This window comes from Carlito syrichta, unplaced genomic scaffold (genome assembly GCF_000164805.1).
Source record: "Carlito syrichta isolate Samal-C Ts95f unplaced genomic scaffold, Tarsius_syrichta-2.0.1 Scaffold289150, whole genome shotgun sequence".
NCBI classification, from domain to species: Eukaryota; Metazoa; Chordata; class Mammalia; order Primates; family Tarsiidae; genus Carlito; species Carlito syrichta.
The window spans coordinates 212453-228843 of record NW_007233246.1 but is presented as its reverse complement, the minus strand read 5'-3'; the positions used below and the strand labels follow the sequence as shown (position 1 = coordinate 228843).

Sequence of the window (16391 nt, the reverse complement as noted above, 5' to 3'; positions counted from 1 at the left end):
TGAAGGTTCTCCAGAGAAACAGAATATGTATATATGAATGAATATATGAGAGGGGATTTATTGTGGGAACTGGTTCACAGGATTATGGAGGCTGAAAAGTTCCACAACATGCTGTTTATAAACTGGAAAACCAGGGAGATTGGTGGCCGTGACTCAAGGCCTGAGGAACAGGGAAGCCCATGTTATATCTCTCAGTTCAAGTCCCAAGACCTGAGAACCAGGGAAGTCCATGATATATCTCTTAGTCCAAGTCTCAAGACCTGAGAACGAGGAAGCCCATGGTGTATCTCTCAGTCCAAGTCCTAAGGCCTGACCTGGGGGACTGGTGGTACAAATCTAGAGGCCAAAGAACAAAGAACCTGGAGTTCTGATGTCCAAGAGCAGGAGAAGATAGGTGTCCCAGCTCCAAGAGAGAGAGGACAAATTGCCTTTCCTCTGCTTTTTTGTTCTATCTATGTCCCCAGCACAGAATTCGATGGTGCCCAACCACACTGGGTTTTTCTTACTCAGTCCTCTGACTCAAATGCCAGCCTCCTTCTGTGCCACTCTCACAGATATCCAAAACTAACGTTTTGCCAGCTCTCTGGGTATCCCTTAATCTAGTCAGGTTATCGCCTGAAAGTAACCATTGCAGGCCCCTGTCAGTGACATTGTAGAAGCTAAGAGAGGAGAGTAATTCAAGAAACAAAGAGTTATCTGGTTCAGATGCTTCTAAGAACACTAGTGAAATGGAGACTGAGCTGTACCCATTTTGGCAGTTTCGGTGCAATAGCGAGACAAAGACCAGATTTGAGTGCATTCAAGAATTGACGACAAAGGAGAGAGAGTGAGTAAAGATGGCTGTTTGAAGAAGTTATTTGTGAAAGGAAGCAAAAGAGTGGATCATAGCTAGTGGAAGATATGGGAGGATTAAGGAAGGGTTGTTTTAAAAGCAAAGAAAAAATGGGATATAATCCCAGAACATGATTGTGGTTGGTGGGGATGTTCTGGTGGAGGGGGAGTGAGAGATCACCGAAGAGGAGAAGTCCTTGGGAAGTGACCAGTGAGATCCGGGGTTGGGGGGATTGCTCTTTGATACAACAGCAAGGATAGCAGAGAGGAGGAGTTGATTGTCGCTGGGTTTGCATATTTGATGGTGGGCAGTGAGCACTTCTGCTCCATTGCTTCTGTTTTTCTAAAGAGTTATGAAGTGAGAATGGAAGGAAAAGGGTTTGAGAAGAGAAGACAAGACATGAGATACCATTGTGGAGACTGGAAAGTCAAGTTACTAAAGAAGTATATCAGAAGTGCTGTGCATAGGAGCAGGCCCACAAATTTATGGTCATAAATTTAATGTGAAACCAACCAACCAACTCTGTTCTTTTTCCAGCTACTTGCAGTTGCTCCATTCCAAGCACAGAGAAGGCACATATCTATATTCATGCACCATTGTACTTTTGTGAGATGAATTCAATGATCAAAGACTAGAAGAAAGAAATTAAGGATTTCAGCAAGGGCGTGAAGGATCATGGAATGAAGGCTGGTTAAGAAGGGAATTAAAAACAGGAGGAATGCAAGGGGATTGTGAAAGTTTAGAAAAGGAATTTTTTTCATTCGTTCCACTTAGTCATTCAGCAATTGAGCTCCTACTGTGTGCCAAACCCTATTCTAGGCCACTGGATATATTTATGAACAAGACTGACCAAATCCTCTCTAAGTAAAGAATTTGAAGTCAGATATTTATTTATTTGTTTGTTTGTTTTTTACTTATTTCAATAGCTTTAGTGGGTACAAATTGGTTTTGGTTTGGGCTTTATGTGTACCCTCTACCCCCATCTGTGCACATTGTACACAATAAGTAATCTTTCGTCCTTCCACCCCTTCTCCCTTCTGAGTCCCCAGTGTTCATTATGCCATCTCTTTGTCTTTGCATATCCTTAGTTTGGCTCCCACTTATAAGCGAGAACATGCGGTATTTGGTTTTCTCTTCCTGAGTTAGTTCACTTAGGATGATGTTCTCCAATTCCATCCAAGTTGCTACAAGATACATCATTTCGTTCTTTTTGATGGCTGAGTAGTATTCCATGGTGTATAGATACCACATTTTCATTATCCACTGATTGACTGATGAGCATTTAGTTTGATTCCACACCTTTACAATTGTGAATTGTACTGTGATGAACATGCGGGTGTAGATGTCTTTCTTGTAACATAAAGTGAGATATTTCTGAGGGTTAGAAGTAAAAATTAAAAAGGACAGGGGACAAAGAACAAGTGGGACGAGAGCGGTGATGATTAGATGGGGTATCCTGGGAAGGGAATCTACTTCAAGTCTGGATGAACTAAGGAAGCAGGGCCGGGAAGAGTTGTGGGAGTAGTATGCTAGGCTGAGGGGGCACAGAGTGTTTTTCTAGTTTTCAATGCTATTCGTAGTTGAATAGTAAGGGGAAAAATAGCCATGATAAACATGTTATTTTTCCTTCCCTATTGTATTTTTAAATGATGTGTCATTTAACCATGACACAGCTGGCTTAAGCAAGTAGGTGTTGCACAAAAGTAAGTAAAGTGAGCAATCAGTTCAGTCAGAAGTCTAATCTAGGTAGACCAAATGCTATAATATACCCTGGATGACATGTTAATGTCCAATTTGTTTGTCACTTCATTCTCCAGTGCCCAGCATTGGAATGCCACTCGTTTTTTGTTAAAAATTGGATTCAAAGAACTGAGTACCACATTCTCTCACCCTTAAGTGGGCCCTGAACATTACCATAATACTGTAAGAATGAGATTGGCAGTAGCCGGAAACTGCCAGGGGAGGCAGGGATATACAATGTCAGTAAGGGTACCTGATCTCAAACCAGATAATGTGGGACCAAAGGGAGGCTCAAACTTTACCTGTGCAATGACCACTTGTATACCTAATCCTGAATTGTACCCCACATGTTTAAGATTAGAAAAAAAGGAGTCAGTTGATAGCTATTGAATTTTGATGCCCACATACAGTTGAACACTTAGAAACACTAAAAATCCTCCTTCAAAGTTTTTCAAAGAAGTTCTTCTGAGGGAAGTATTTGAACACAAACTCAAATTCTCCTCACTTTGCCCTGAGAGTGTGAGGAGTTACTTTAAATGGCTTTGTGAAAAATGTAGATATGTCACACACCATAAAATTCACCCTTTAAAAAAATGCAATTTATTGGTTTTTAGTATGTTCACAGAATTGTACAACTATCACCATTACTTATTTCCAGAATATTTTTATCACCCTAAAAAAAAACCTCATGTGGACCATATCCCATTAGCAGTCACTCCACATTCCCCCTCCTCCCTGCCCCTGGAAACCGCTAATCTGATTTCTGTCACTTACTATTTGCCTGTTCTGGGTATTTCATGGAAGTGGAGTTATACAATAGTGTCCTTTTGTGTCTGACTTCTTTCACTGAGCATGTTTTAGAGGTTTATTCATGTTGTAGTATGTACAGTATTCTATTCCTTTTCATAGCTAAATAATACTCCATTGTATGACTCTGCCATATCTTGTTTATCCATTTATCAACTGATGAACATTTGGATTGTTTCCACCTTTAGGCTATCATGAATAATGCTACAGTGAGCATCGATGTACACATTTTTGTGTGGACATAAATTTCTAATTCTATTAGATACATGTTTACAAGTGTAAATGGCTCTTTAAAAGTATAACTTGTAAAATATCTTCTATTTCACACTTATCTCCATAATATATGTTTTAAAAGACTACATTAAGTTATTACCATTTATTTACTTAAGCTACTAGTTGAATTATTTAACTTTTCTCCAGAAAGCTAAATAACATTGGCCTTGTAGGAAGATGCCACTTGTGTCTTGTGGCTCTGGAGTCCCCTGGCTCACTGCTTGCTGCATAGGTCGGGGCAGCTGTTTCAGTGCCATTCTGGCGGGGTATTGGGAATGCAACTTTGAACAGGAGCTAGCTTGTCTTTTTGTCGGTAAATACCGCTTACTCCTTGAGCTGGATCCTTGACTCCCAGTTCAGTTCTCTGACCACTAAACTTTGTCTCTGTTGTTTGAATTTAAAGTCATAAAACAAACAAACACGCAAACCAAAAAACCATAATTCATGCAGGTGACATTTTCAGATAAAAATTGAGAAAAAAAATGCTTTCAGAGTCTTATAGGGAAAGCAGACTGTCAGCCATGTGCTTATAGTTTCCAGGGACAGGGCAGGAATATTGGAGCCATAAAGAAATACTGCCGCTTCTTATTTGGTGCATAAGGAAGAAAGAATTGTAGACCTTTGTAAACATTCAGCCAGTCATAAAAATAATTACCCATTTCTATTAATTCCCCTTAACCGTCTGCCTTGTTTCTTCTCATCACATTCTAGCATTTCTATGTCAGTAGTTTAAAAAAGAATGCAAGCATTCAGCATCATTATATTATCCAAGTGTAGTCAGATTACGCAATGGATTATGCAGTTGGCTCTTCTAAATGTCATACTGGATATAGTTTATCCCTCTTACAGTGAGTCAGAAGTAGGAATGGGTTCATTCACTATTTCCAGTAAGCAGCTTACCACCAGCAGGTGTTGTAACTAGTGGGATAGGGTAGGACCAGAATGCACGCTTATTTGGGGATCTCAGTAATGTACCCTTTGGTCCTTGCTAAGGCTGTACGTGAGGCCACATGCAGCTGACGGTACTGGCAGCACCTGCAGCTACCCCTCAGCTTATAAGAGGCTTCCAGTCCCCTGAGTCTGGGAATGTTTGTTCCTAGCACAAAACCGAGAACAGGTGCCATGTACAACCTTGTGGTCCAGGCATGAGTCTCAGCTTCATCACTGTCTATGTGATCTTGGACACATTACCTCCGGTTCCAAGTCCTTCATGTGTAAAAAGAGGGGTGTGGACTGGTTGACCTTTAAAAAACTCTTTTGGCTTTAAAATGCTATGGCTCCACAACTTAATGGTTTAAGATGTCAAGTCTATTGGTGATGAGACGTTATATAAAGGATATAAGAACTCAGGCCTTAAAGTTATACAGAATCATCTCTGAGTCCTGTGTGATGTTGGCAAGTTTACTTCACTGCTGTAAGCTCTCGTGTGTTATCCTTAAAAGGGGAATGATGACAATAGTTCCTAGTTCATATGGTTGGGGGGAGCAAAAATGGCATTATGAATTCAGAGTCTTTAGCACAGTGCCTGATATATCATCAGATTTCATATTTGTTAGTAGTAAGTAGTATTGTAATTTTCTTTAGGGGCCATTTTATTCTAGCGATATATTGTTCCCTTTAGAAATAAATGAATATAATTCCAGCAAATTTAAGTAATATTATAAAACATGTCGATGAAAATTTTGTGTAAGACAATAATTAATTCGCTATAAAGTACATTTTTTTAAAGATCTGTGATTTAGATTATTGAATGGTAGCCATGGTGGGGAAATAAATGAGAAGCAGAGAACTATGGAGCAAGTGAGAGAAATAGGACTTTCTCCTTAGCTTCACTGTTGTCTATCATTTCCTTTTATGTATTCTTTCTATTTTAATTTGAAAATAGTCATCTGTGGAAAACTTATCCTAGTTAATGACTGTTCAGAATTGAGACCCTACATAATTTAAAAAACAAAACAAACAGATAAGATTACTATCATTCCGGTTTATCATGGAAGAATAAATAGTAAATGTATACAACTCCACATAAGCTGAATCCTTCTAATTTCTGCTATTTTTCAAATATTGTTTTGGTGTGAATCAAGGACTGAGAAGTTTAAGAATTTTGGAAACAGATATTCATATTATTTCATCAATTAGGGTATTAGTATGAAATTATTATTCTTCGATAGTGGCTTGCTAAGTTATTTGAGGGAATTTGTTTAAGATAAATTATGTAAAGAGTCAGAATCCATTTGTAAAATATCTTGGGGAACGTTGGCAACTTTAAGTTTGTTGATTGATGTCTTAGAGATGTAACTTCAATTCTCAGAAGAAGGGGTGAGCTGTTTATAGTGGGTGTGTATGTGATAAAGTGACATGAGTGCAAACAAGATTTGTAATCATTGTCTCTGAATATATATGTCCTGTATATCCCCCTCCTACTCCATCACCGTTTTATCTTATGTTACTGTTGTATGTGACAAATAAGAGGAAATATTTTGACTTCTCACTACAATCTTATCAGCTTCTGATGTGAACAACACTGTCTCAAAATGCCTTGTCCTTCTTAAAAACTGCTTTAATCGCTTATGTTTCTTGTACACTTTTTTTTTGTAGGAGGCCAGTTGTAAGAACCCCCTACCCATCCTTTTAACAAAAGGCTTAGAAAGAGACATGCCAAAACCATCTCCCAAGACCAAGGTAAATTATGTCTGCTCTTTTACCACGTGAACACTTTTGCATGGCTCTTTGTGCTCTTCTATTCCCATGCTCTGTTGCTTGCATTTCATTCCATCTTTTTTTATTTTTATTTTTCAGGGTTTGGAGGGGGGGACTGGGTGGTGTCAAAAGCACTTTTTATATAGTACACTTAATCCAAGGTTATATCCCATCCAAAAACTCTCAGGACACTCCTATTATTTAACAGACTGTGGGTTGTTTTGTTTTTTTTTTTAATAGATGGTTTTCCTTCTGCTCAATCAGAATTGTTTCCAGTCTCTAACATAGAACATTGTCAAGTATAGAAGATTTTCTCAGGTTACTTCTAAGCATGATTGAAATGCATGAAGTGCGTTTTTCCTCCTAGTGGTGAAGGAGAATGTTCAGCTGTAATGTTTCTTTTTAAAAATAGAAATCACTTGATTGATTTTTTTCATGATTATAAAAGTAACACATGACCAGTGGAAAGCATTTACATACATTTTACAGGAAAAAATTAAGAACTATCTTAGATGTGATGGAATAAAGGGACTAATGTGTAAAATTCTGTTTCCCTTATCAAGAAAAATCCAAACTGGGCATGGTGGCTCATGCCTGTAATCCCAGCACTTTGGGAGGCAGAGGTGAGAAGATTGCCTAAGCACAGGGGTTCAAGACCAGTCTGGGCAACTTGGCGAGGTGGTGCATGCCTGTAGTTCTAGATACTCGGAAGGCTGAGGTAGAAGGATCACTTGAGCCCTTCAGGTCGAGGCTGCAAAGACTGTGATTGTGCCACTGCACTCCAGCCTGGGTAATAGAATGAGACTTTGACCGCCCGCCCCCCAAAATACACATAATTGTTTTGCCATTGAAAAAGAAAACTTCTTTAACCCAAATTATGTCTTGAAATTTTGATCATTTGTTTGTTCTCAGAAAAGTATTTATATTAATTTTATAGCCCCTTACTTTCCTAATCGTTAATCTACTTTGAGTAGAACTTCTATTTACTGGATATATATAATACTCTTAATTGGCCACTATGACATTTATACAACTACTTTTATTTTAGTTCTAAGACAAAATGTTCTCCAAACTTTCTTGAGTCTACTGTAGGCAAAATTTAAAATAATTCTATCTTCTGCTTTTAATTGTAAGTTATTATAAAAAATAATTGTGACTTTATTTATTTTCTAAGGGAATTCAAAGTATCAAGGCTTTACTTAGTGTGTAATTTATGGCAAGAGTATACAGTTTTTTGAAGAAATAAGAATATTTTTTCTTATAAAACTTATTCCACCTTGATTTTTTTTCATGGAAAATTATTTCAACTCTATGGTTTCCTTTCCAGATTCAAATTTTTTTTAGTATCTTTTTCACTGATATATTTGTGTGTGTAAACTTGTATATAATTAATTTACAGAAGAAATTTTGTTTACTGTGCAATGAATACAAATTCAATGTCAAAAATACACTCATCAAACAAATGCATTGAAAAAATGTTGTAAAGTTTGAGGAATTTTTTAGGTAACATCTGCTCATTAACCTTATTTTAACTACTTTGCGGTGGTGAGGTCCTAAATGAATCACTTTCTAAATAAAAGATACTCTTGAAACCTGTCATAAACTTTGAAGGGAGTCTGTTACTCTCATGAAATTAATTTCACTTGTGATATTTTAGTCATATACAGAATCAATCATTAATGTGTACTTAATTTCCTCCCCACCATCTATCTCTGTATGGTTCATAAGCAACTAATTCAATAGAGAAATTATTTTATGTGTCAAGCCTTGGGTTGTGGCTTTAGCTTCTTTGTGGACTTACGTGAGCAAATTTAAGTTTGCATGAGTTGTGCTTAGTTTGGGGTTGATTATAATCCTTGTAATTTCAAATTCCAGAAATGAGGTAGGGCATATGAACTATAAGACATTGTTAAGGCACTAACTGTGTCATCAAGATTGTAGCTTAAGATCTTTTTTCTTCCAGTTAATCTTTGAAAGCTAAAGCTGAGAACAGCTTCAAATTGTGGATGGTGTGTCCTTTCCAGAGTGACTTAGTGAGCTGTGAGAATGATGTGTATCCTTGATATTAATGTTACTCCATTTGACCTCCATTGCTTTCTTAGACATCTCCAGTTACAGCTGAGGTTGTCTTGGACAGCTAAGTATTTCTGATCCTTTTATAGGCTAGAGATATAAAATGGTAATCCAGAAATGGCCTATGTCCATTAGCTCTGGAGATGTCTCTCTAGTCTAAACCATCTGTCTCTACATGTGTTCCCTCTGCCAGCTGGTGTCTCTGTGCTTGGGCAATGGGGATGGTTATATTTCTCTTCCTTAGGTAGGAAAGCCGCTTCTTAATTTGAGTTCAAGATCAAATAGATGATACCTCTATTACTCAGTGCCATGACATTTTTGAATGAGCAATGATTCCCAGCCCTGCTAGCTCAAGGACATACTCATGTAACTATTTCATGCTCAATATTGTGTAGACCAGCAGTCCCCAACCTTTTTGGCATAAGGGACCGATTTCGTGGAAGATAATTTTTCCACGGACTGGGAGGGGTTGGGATGGGGGATGGTTTCAGGATGATTCAAGCATATAACATTTATTGTGCACTTTATTTCTATTATTATTATTGCATCATAATATATAATTAAATAATTGTACAATTCACCATAAATAAAAAGAGACACAGGCAGAAGTGGTAAATAAAATAACGGGCAGGCCACGCACAGACTAAAATAAGTGTCGGATTCTGATTTAAATCCTGCCACCAAAAGCAGCTGTACAATTGAAGTACATCAACTCACTTTCCACTCACTGGTAGGGTTTTGATATGAGTCTACAAGCAATTGATTTATTATGGTCTCTGCAGTCCAACCTCACTGCTAATGCTAGTCTGTATTTGCAGCTGCTCCCCAGCACTAGCATCACTGCCTCGACTCCACCTTAGAACGTCAGGCGTTAGATTCTCATGAGGAGCATGCACCCTAGATCCCTTGCAGGCACAGTTCACAATAGGGTTCACCTGCCTATGAGAATCTAATGCTGCCGCTGATCTGGTAGGAAGCGAAGCTCCGGTAGTAGTGAGAGCAGTGGGGAGCTTGCAGCTCTCCTCCTGCTGTGCAGCCCAGTTCTTAACAGGCCACAGACCAGTACAAATGCATTGGTCAGGGGTTGGGGACCCCTGGTGCAGACTACATATGCCAACCAATAAATGGAATAGATGACACAGAAGAGAACATCAAATAGATTTTTAGATAAAGAGGTATGGAATGTGGAAAGACACAGCTACTTGTAACCTACAATCATATCCAGGAGAGAAGACCAAGTCTCTCTACCAAGCACAGAAGCTATAGCCCCAAGTAAGCCTCATAGCTTGTATGTGTTGCTCACTGTATAAGTCCCGAAGGGGATCCAGTGAGGAAAACAATCTTGCTCCTCTTTCCTCTTGGGTTATGCTCTAGACTCCCCACTACAGTCGCTCTTCTTGGCCAGCAAGAAAATCAAGGTCGAGTTATTGCATGAGGGTGAACATCAGATTCATTAAGTGCTAGGATGAAGGTAGAAAATAAACATTGATCTATTTCCTACCTGACTTTTATCATTGGATAAAAATATATTGATAAAGGTTAAAATTATAGGCACATGATAGTTTTGGTTAGTCGTTGAATTCTTTCAATACCTTTAGAAATGGCAGTCATATTAACTGTTAAGATGTGTTATTAAAAAAAAGTATAGTTGTCAAGTAGACAGTTATGGAGTAGAAGTAGCTGTTAACTTATTTCTCTTTCCGAAGGTTAATGATCTCAGAGACCATAAATCATTTAAGGAGGTGATTTTCTTCAATAATCGGATGAGATGTCACAGTTGTATTTTCTTAAATTTTTTGTAAATGTCTATGCAAAGTTAATCAGACACATAACATAATACAGGGCTTTTAAAAACTGAATACTACATGTTCTTATTCAAAAACGGGCAGTAAGTATTGGACACACGGATGGGCACAGTAGACACTGAGCACTCCTAAGGAAGAGAGAAGGGATAAAGGATAGAAAACCACCCACAGGTGCCAGCCACATCCACTGCTGGGATGGGAGAAGGCTTGTCTGATGCCCAAACCTTGCCTTCACGTAATATAATTGTGTAGCAAATCCGCGCATGGACCCCACAATTCTAAAATAAAAAATTTTAGGTACAAAAAAGTTAATCAGAGAAAAATAATATATGCTTTTGAAATAATTTGGTGACCATATAATTTAATTTTCAATACATAACTTAATAGAAAGAGTAACTTAAGTATTGAATTTTACCAAGTTTCCACATTATTTGTATGCCCATTAAAATGCATGCCCATTAAAATCATTGTTAATGGACACACATATATTTTATATTCCTTTCATGAATGCGTACATTCTAATTAGTTTTTACTTTTTCCCGTTAATATTATTTCTTTTTTCTTTTTTCCTTTTGAGTTGGAGTCTCACTCTGTCACCCAGGCTGGAGTGCAGTGGCATGTTCACGGCCTCCATAGCCTCAACCTGCTGGGTTCAGGTGATCCTTTCCACCTCAGCCTTCAAAGTACCTGGAACTAGAAGTGCACACCACCACACCAGGCTAATTTTTGCATTTATTATAGAGGCACGGTCTCATCAAGTTGCGCAGGCTGGTCTTGAACCCATGGGCTCAGGCAGTCCTCTCGTCTCGGCCTCCCAAAGTGCTGAGATTATAGACTTGAACTACCGTGCCTGGCCAGCATTATTTTTACTATGTGTTTCCATGTATCAGCCTAGTCTGCAAGTTTATTCTTTTAGTAAAAATAATCATAATAGTAGTACTAGAAATAATAGTGATGATGATGATGATGATAACTAACATCAGTCAAGTGCCAGGCACTATGCTAACTATCTATATTATTATCTTATCTACAGTCATACTGTTTCATGTGTTGTCCTATCATATTTAGCCATTTTGAATATTTGACTGTTGCTAATATATCCTTAATATAAAAAGCAATGCTATGTAAGTGTTGATGAAGAATAACTTTTGAATGTAGAAGAGAATTATTTTCTTAGATTTTAAGACCTACAGATTTAAAGGACTCAAGTGGCTTTATGACTAATTTGCACTAATGTGCCATATCTCCTTCCTCAAAGTAACACTACTTTAAAATTAGTATGTATCATTTTCATCCATATTATTATAGGCTACCTACATATCTATATAGCTATATACAATATAGATTATAGTTTTGCGGTTTTAAAACTATAAAAATAGTACACAGTGCCTCACATGTGTAACTTCCTTTTTTCTGTTCAATATGCTCTATCAGGATTCACTTTCAGTAAGAATATTGCCCTTATTCTAGTTTTTTCCCCATTATTTAGGTCACTTCCAATATTTTGCAACCACAAACCATTTTTAAGTGAAAAATTTTCCCACAAATCTTTCTGTACATGTGGAAGTTTTAGGTCATAAGCATGGACATCTTTAACTCTTCCAGACATCATAAGTGCTCTCTTACGATGTTGCACCAACTTACACCATTGGATATGATTGTTCTAGTTCCTATATTCTCACCAATCCTTGATAATAGCAGAGTTTGCATTGTTACTTTTTTCCCTCAACCTAGCATATGAGATGCATCTTGCTGTTGCCTTAATTTGAATTGCTCTAATTTCCAGTTTGTGCCAGAGAGACTTTTCAATCACTGAGTATCCAAGTGTTTCCCAGCCCTTTTGCAGTTAGCTGGGGCCCATCACCTACTTCCAGCCAGTAGGTTTTGAGCAGAAGTGATAAATGTCACTTCAGGAGCAGAGAATTCAGACGCTTGTGCAAGACTCTCCAGCTGTTCTCACTGTGCAGCAGCAACTAGACAGTGGAGCACGGGTCCTTGTTTCTCTATGAAACAGAGTCCCCTGTCATCCTGCATTGGATTTATGTCATGTCCAAGAAATAAACCTGTTTTGTTAAGCCACTGAGATTTTTGGGTTAACTTGTAATTCGTCATAATATAGTCTACCTGATTAATACAAATGGGTAGGTTTTAATATGTTTATGTTTTCATATGTTTATTAACCTTTGATCATATCTGAGATCATTACTCTGTGTACTGCTTTCTTCTGTCATCAACAATTTTACTCTTGGATCATTTGCCTTTCTCTTAATGATTTGCGGGAATGTGTTTGTTAGCTATTATCAGTTGTTTCAAATACCTTCTCTGTCAGAACATAATGCCTTTTCATACATAAAAGTTTGGGGATTTGTTTTGTTTTGTTTTGTTTTGTTTGAGTTGGAGTCTCACTCTGTTGCCAGGCTGGAGTGCAGTGGCATGCTCACTGTCACCCCAGATCGACCTGCTGGGCTCAGGTGATCCTTCCACCTCAGCCTTCCAAGTAGTGGAAGCTACAGACGTGCGCTACCACGCTCAGCTCTTTTCTTTCTTTCTTTCTTTCTTTCTTTTTTATTGTTGAGACATGATCTCACCATGTTGCCCAGGCTGGTCTTGAACCCGCAGGCTCAGGCAATCCTCTCGCCTTGGCCCTCCAAAGTGCTGGAATTACAGGCTTGAGCTACTGCACCCGGCCAAAAACTTTTTTTTTAATGTGGTCAAATTCATGAGGTGTTAATTTTTTTATTTACTGTAGAGATGAGATCTCGCCAAGTTGGCCAGAAGGGTCTTGAACCCACAGACTCAGGCAATCCACTCACCTCTGCCTCCCAAAGCACGGGATTACAGGCTGAGCCACCAAGCCTGGCCTTCATGAGTCTTTAGTTCTTGTGTTTTTACATTTTATTTAAGAAGTCCTTACCAACCTTGAGACCATTAAGAAAGTCTTTTTTATTGTTTTCCAAAAGTTTTAAATTTTCTTTGCATATATGTTTGTCTTAATCCATTTGAAATCGAATTCTGCGTAAAGCATAAAGTAGCCGCCGGGCTCGGTAGCTCAGCCTGTAATCCCGCCCCTTTGGGAGGCTGAGGTGAGTGGATTGCCTGAGCCCGTGGGTTCGAGACCCGCCTGGGCAGCAAGACCTCATCTCTACAATAAATCAAAAATCAGCCAGGCGTGGTAGCGTGCGCCTGTAGTTCCGGCTACTTGGAAGGCTGAGGTGGAAGGATCGCCGGAACCCAGCAGGTCGAGGCTGCGGTGGCTGGGAGCGGCCACTGCACTCCAGTCTGGGCGACAGGATAAGACTCCAACTCAAAAAAAAAAAGTAATCTGATTTTATATATGAAAATCAAGCATCTCAGAACATTTGTTCAGTAGTTTTATTTTCTCCCAATTTTTGCAGTGTAATTGCTGTCATACATCAAATTTTCTTTTGTCTATTCCTGGACTGTATTATTTGTTGCCTTATCTCTTTGTTTATCTTGTGTCATTACCACTGTGTCTTAATTACTGATACTTGATAAGACTAGTCCCCTCAACTTTGTTTTCCTTCTTGAAAATTATCTTGGACATTCTTGGCCCTTTGCTTTTACAGTTGAATATTGTCAAGTTTCGTGAGAAATTTTATTTAGGACTAACATTGAATTGACAAGTTAATTTCATGAGAATTGGCATCCTGTCTGTGAACACTGTATAACTTTCTTTTTGTTCTTCCCCTCTAATGTCTTTTGATTTAAAAATTTATAAATTTCTTCTTAAATGTTCTAAGTAGCCCACATTTTGTAGATAATTATAAATGGATACTTATGTTCCAAACTGTCCTTGTTTAGTGCTGAAATGATTTGTATTATTGATCTTGTATCTAGAAATCCTGCCAAATTCTTGGTTATAATATTTTGTTGATCAATTCTCTGACTTCCTATTTAAATCCTCATCCTGAGTAGAGTGAGCATTGCTTATTCATTTTCAAGCCTTTTATCATTTAATTTCTTTGTTTTTGTTTTTTGTCCTATGGTGTTGGTAGTACTTTCAGTACAAGGTTAGGTAAAAGTGGTCATAGCATGCTTTCTGGACTTGCTTCCTGATTTCAAGAGAAAATTTCTACATCTGAAAGTTTCTACATCATACTTTTTTATGTATGATCCTGCCATTTGTTTTTTGATAATTCTTTCACAATGTTAGGTACATAGTGAACCCTCAATAAAGACTTAAGGATGAACAAATACCCAATATAATTGCTCCTTTTATTTCCTGTGAGAGTAGTTTGTGTCAGTATGTTCTTATATCTGTTTTTCATCACACATCTACTTATTACAAAGTTTATGACATTGGCTGTAGCTGTTTGGTAGGTATGCTTTAGAAACTTAGGGAGACTCCCTTATATTTATAGTTTGCTAAGAATTTTCATCTTGAATGAGTTAAATTTTAGCACGTTTTCTTCTGCATCTGTTAAGATAATTGTATGGATTTTCTCCTTTACTCTTTTATTGTGGAGGAGTTTACTGACAGATTTTTCAAACCTCACACCAATACTACATCAGTGGAATAAACCAGTTCTGAACCTGGCCTTGAAATATGTTTTAAAATATCTTACAAGTTTTGGATAGCTGATATTTTACTAAGTATATGAGTATTTGCATTATGTTCATAAATATGTTTTATTCTATATACTTTTGATGTAAAGGTTGTAGTAGTCTAGTAAAATAAGTTGAGACGAGTCCCTCTTTTCTAATCTCTGAAACAGTTTAAGATTGAGATGATCAGTTTCTTTAATATTTGGTAGAATGTACCTATAAAGCTGTCTGGGTCTGGTGGGGTTTATTGGTTTGTTTTTAATTTTTGTTTGGTTTTTCATTGTTTTGATAAGTTGTTTTTTAAGTAATAATTCAATTTATTTTATGGACATAGGCCTATTCATGTTTCCTGTTCTGAATTCATTTTTATAAGTTATATTTTCTGGGAAATTAACTGTCTTAACTAATTAAATATATCAGCATACATTTTTCATATTAATTTTTATTTTTAAATATTTTATCTAAAAAAATAAAAGTAATAAAATATTTTATCTATAGTTGTGAACTTTTTCTATTTCTAATATTATCTTTTGGGACATTCTCTTTTTGGCTCTTCATTAGGCTTGCCAGAAATTTGTCTTTTCAAAGAACCATCTTTTAGTTCTGTTGATTCTCTGTTGTATTTTTTTGTTTATCACTTAATCTCTTATTGTTATTATTTCTTTCTTTTCTGTATCTGTATTATTTCTTTTCTGTATTCTACTTATAGTAGATCTTTTTTTTCCCTATCAGTTTCTCCTCCATAGACATGGTTTGTATGTGATGTGAAACTGAGACTTAATGAAAAATTTGTGCATGTATTTGCTCTATTTACTAAAAGTCTTGATGTGTTGAGTGTCCTTTATAACATTTGGGAGTGCACTTTTAGGATCGTGGCATTTCTTCCTTTTTTTCTTTCTATTTGTTTTTGGTAATATTTTCACGGTGTCAAGCACATAGTGATCCCTTAAATAAATGCTTGAGAATGAAGGAATAAATGAATCAATTGTTTTCTTATGTCACGTGAAAGTGGTGAGTGTCAAAATGTGTAGAGAGAGTAATGGAAAATTTGTTCTTGCAAGTCTAGTCAGATTTATTACTTTTTTTTTTAAGTTCAATAATTATTAAATACATAATATCTGGAATTTAAGATTTTGGGGTTTGTGTACTTGTATCTTTCTTTGATTTGTCTTTTGTAAGCTTTTCTTGCTACAAATCCCCCCCTTCTTTTTTATGCCCCTATTTATTTCTGTATATGAATGCTTGCTTATTTCAGTAGATAGAGAATGCTCCATATTTCAATAGAGGTCATAGCCATGACTAAATTTTCTACTTATGATGAACCATAAAACTATTTATTGTTTCTTAAGTCATCACTAATCTGTTTGAATAAGTCCTATAATCTCTTTAGAATTTTTTAATATGTATATTCTTTTCTCTTTATTTTAAAGATGTGGGGTACAATTCAGGGCTAGGTATACAAACATTCATTATGCAGGTTGATGAGGTGTACCCCTCCCTCCCCTGGCAGTTTCCCTCAACTGCCAATCCCACCCCCCTCTCTTCTGGCAGTTTCCCACTACTGCCAATCCCTTTCTTTCTTTTTTTTTTTTTTT

General features: G+C 37.1%; 1 protein-coding gene across 1 annotated transcript in view; it reads left to right on the top strand.

The window, feature by feature from the left end:
- FAM13A (family with sequence similarity 13 member A) overlaps positions 1–16391 on the top strand; it is a 311993-nt gene that overhangs the window by 129120 nt on the left and 166482 nt on the right. Inside the window, exon 7 of the mRNA XM_021710474.1 lies at positions 6251–6334. Within this exon, the coding sequence (XP_021566149.1) occupies positions 6251–6334 (84 nt within the window). The remainder of the gene's footprint in view (positions 1–6250; positions 6335–16391) is intronic.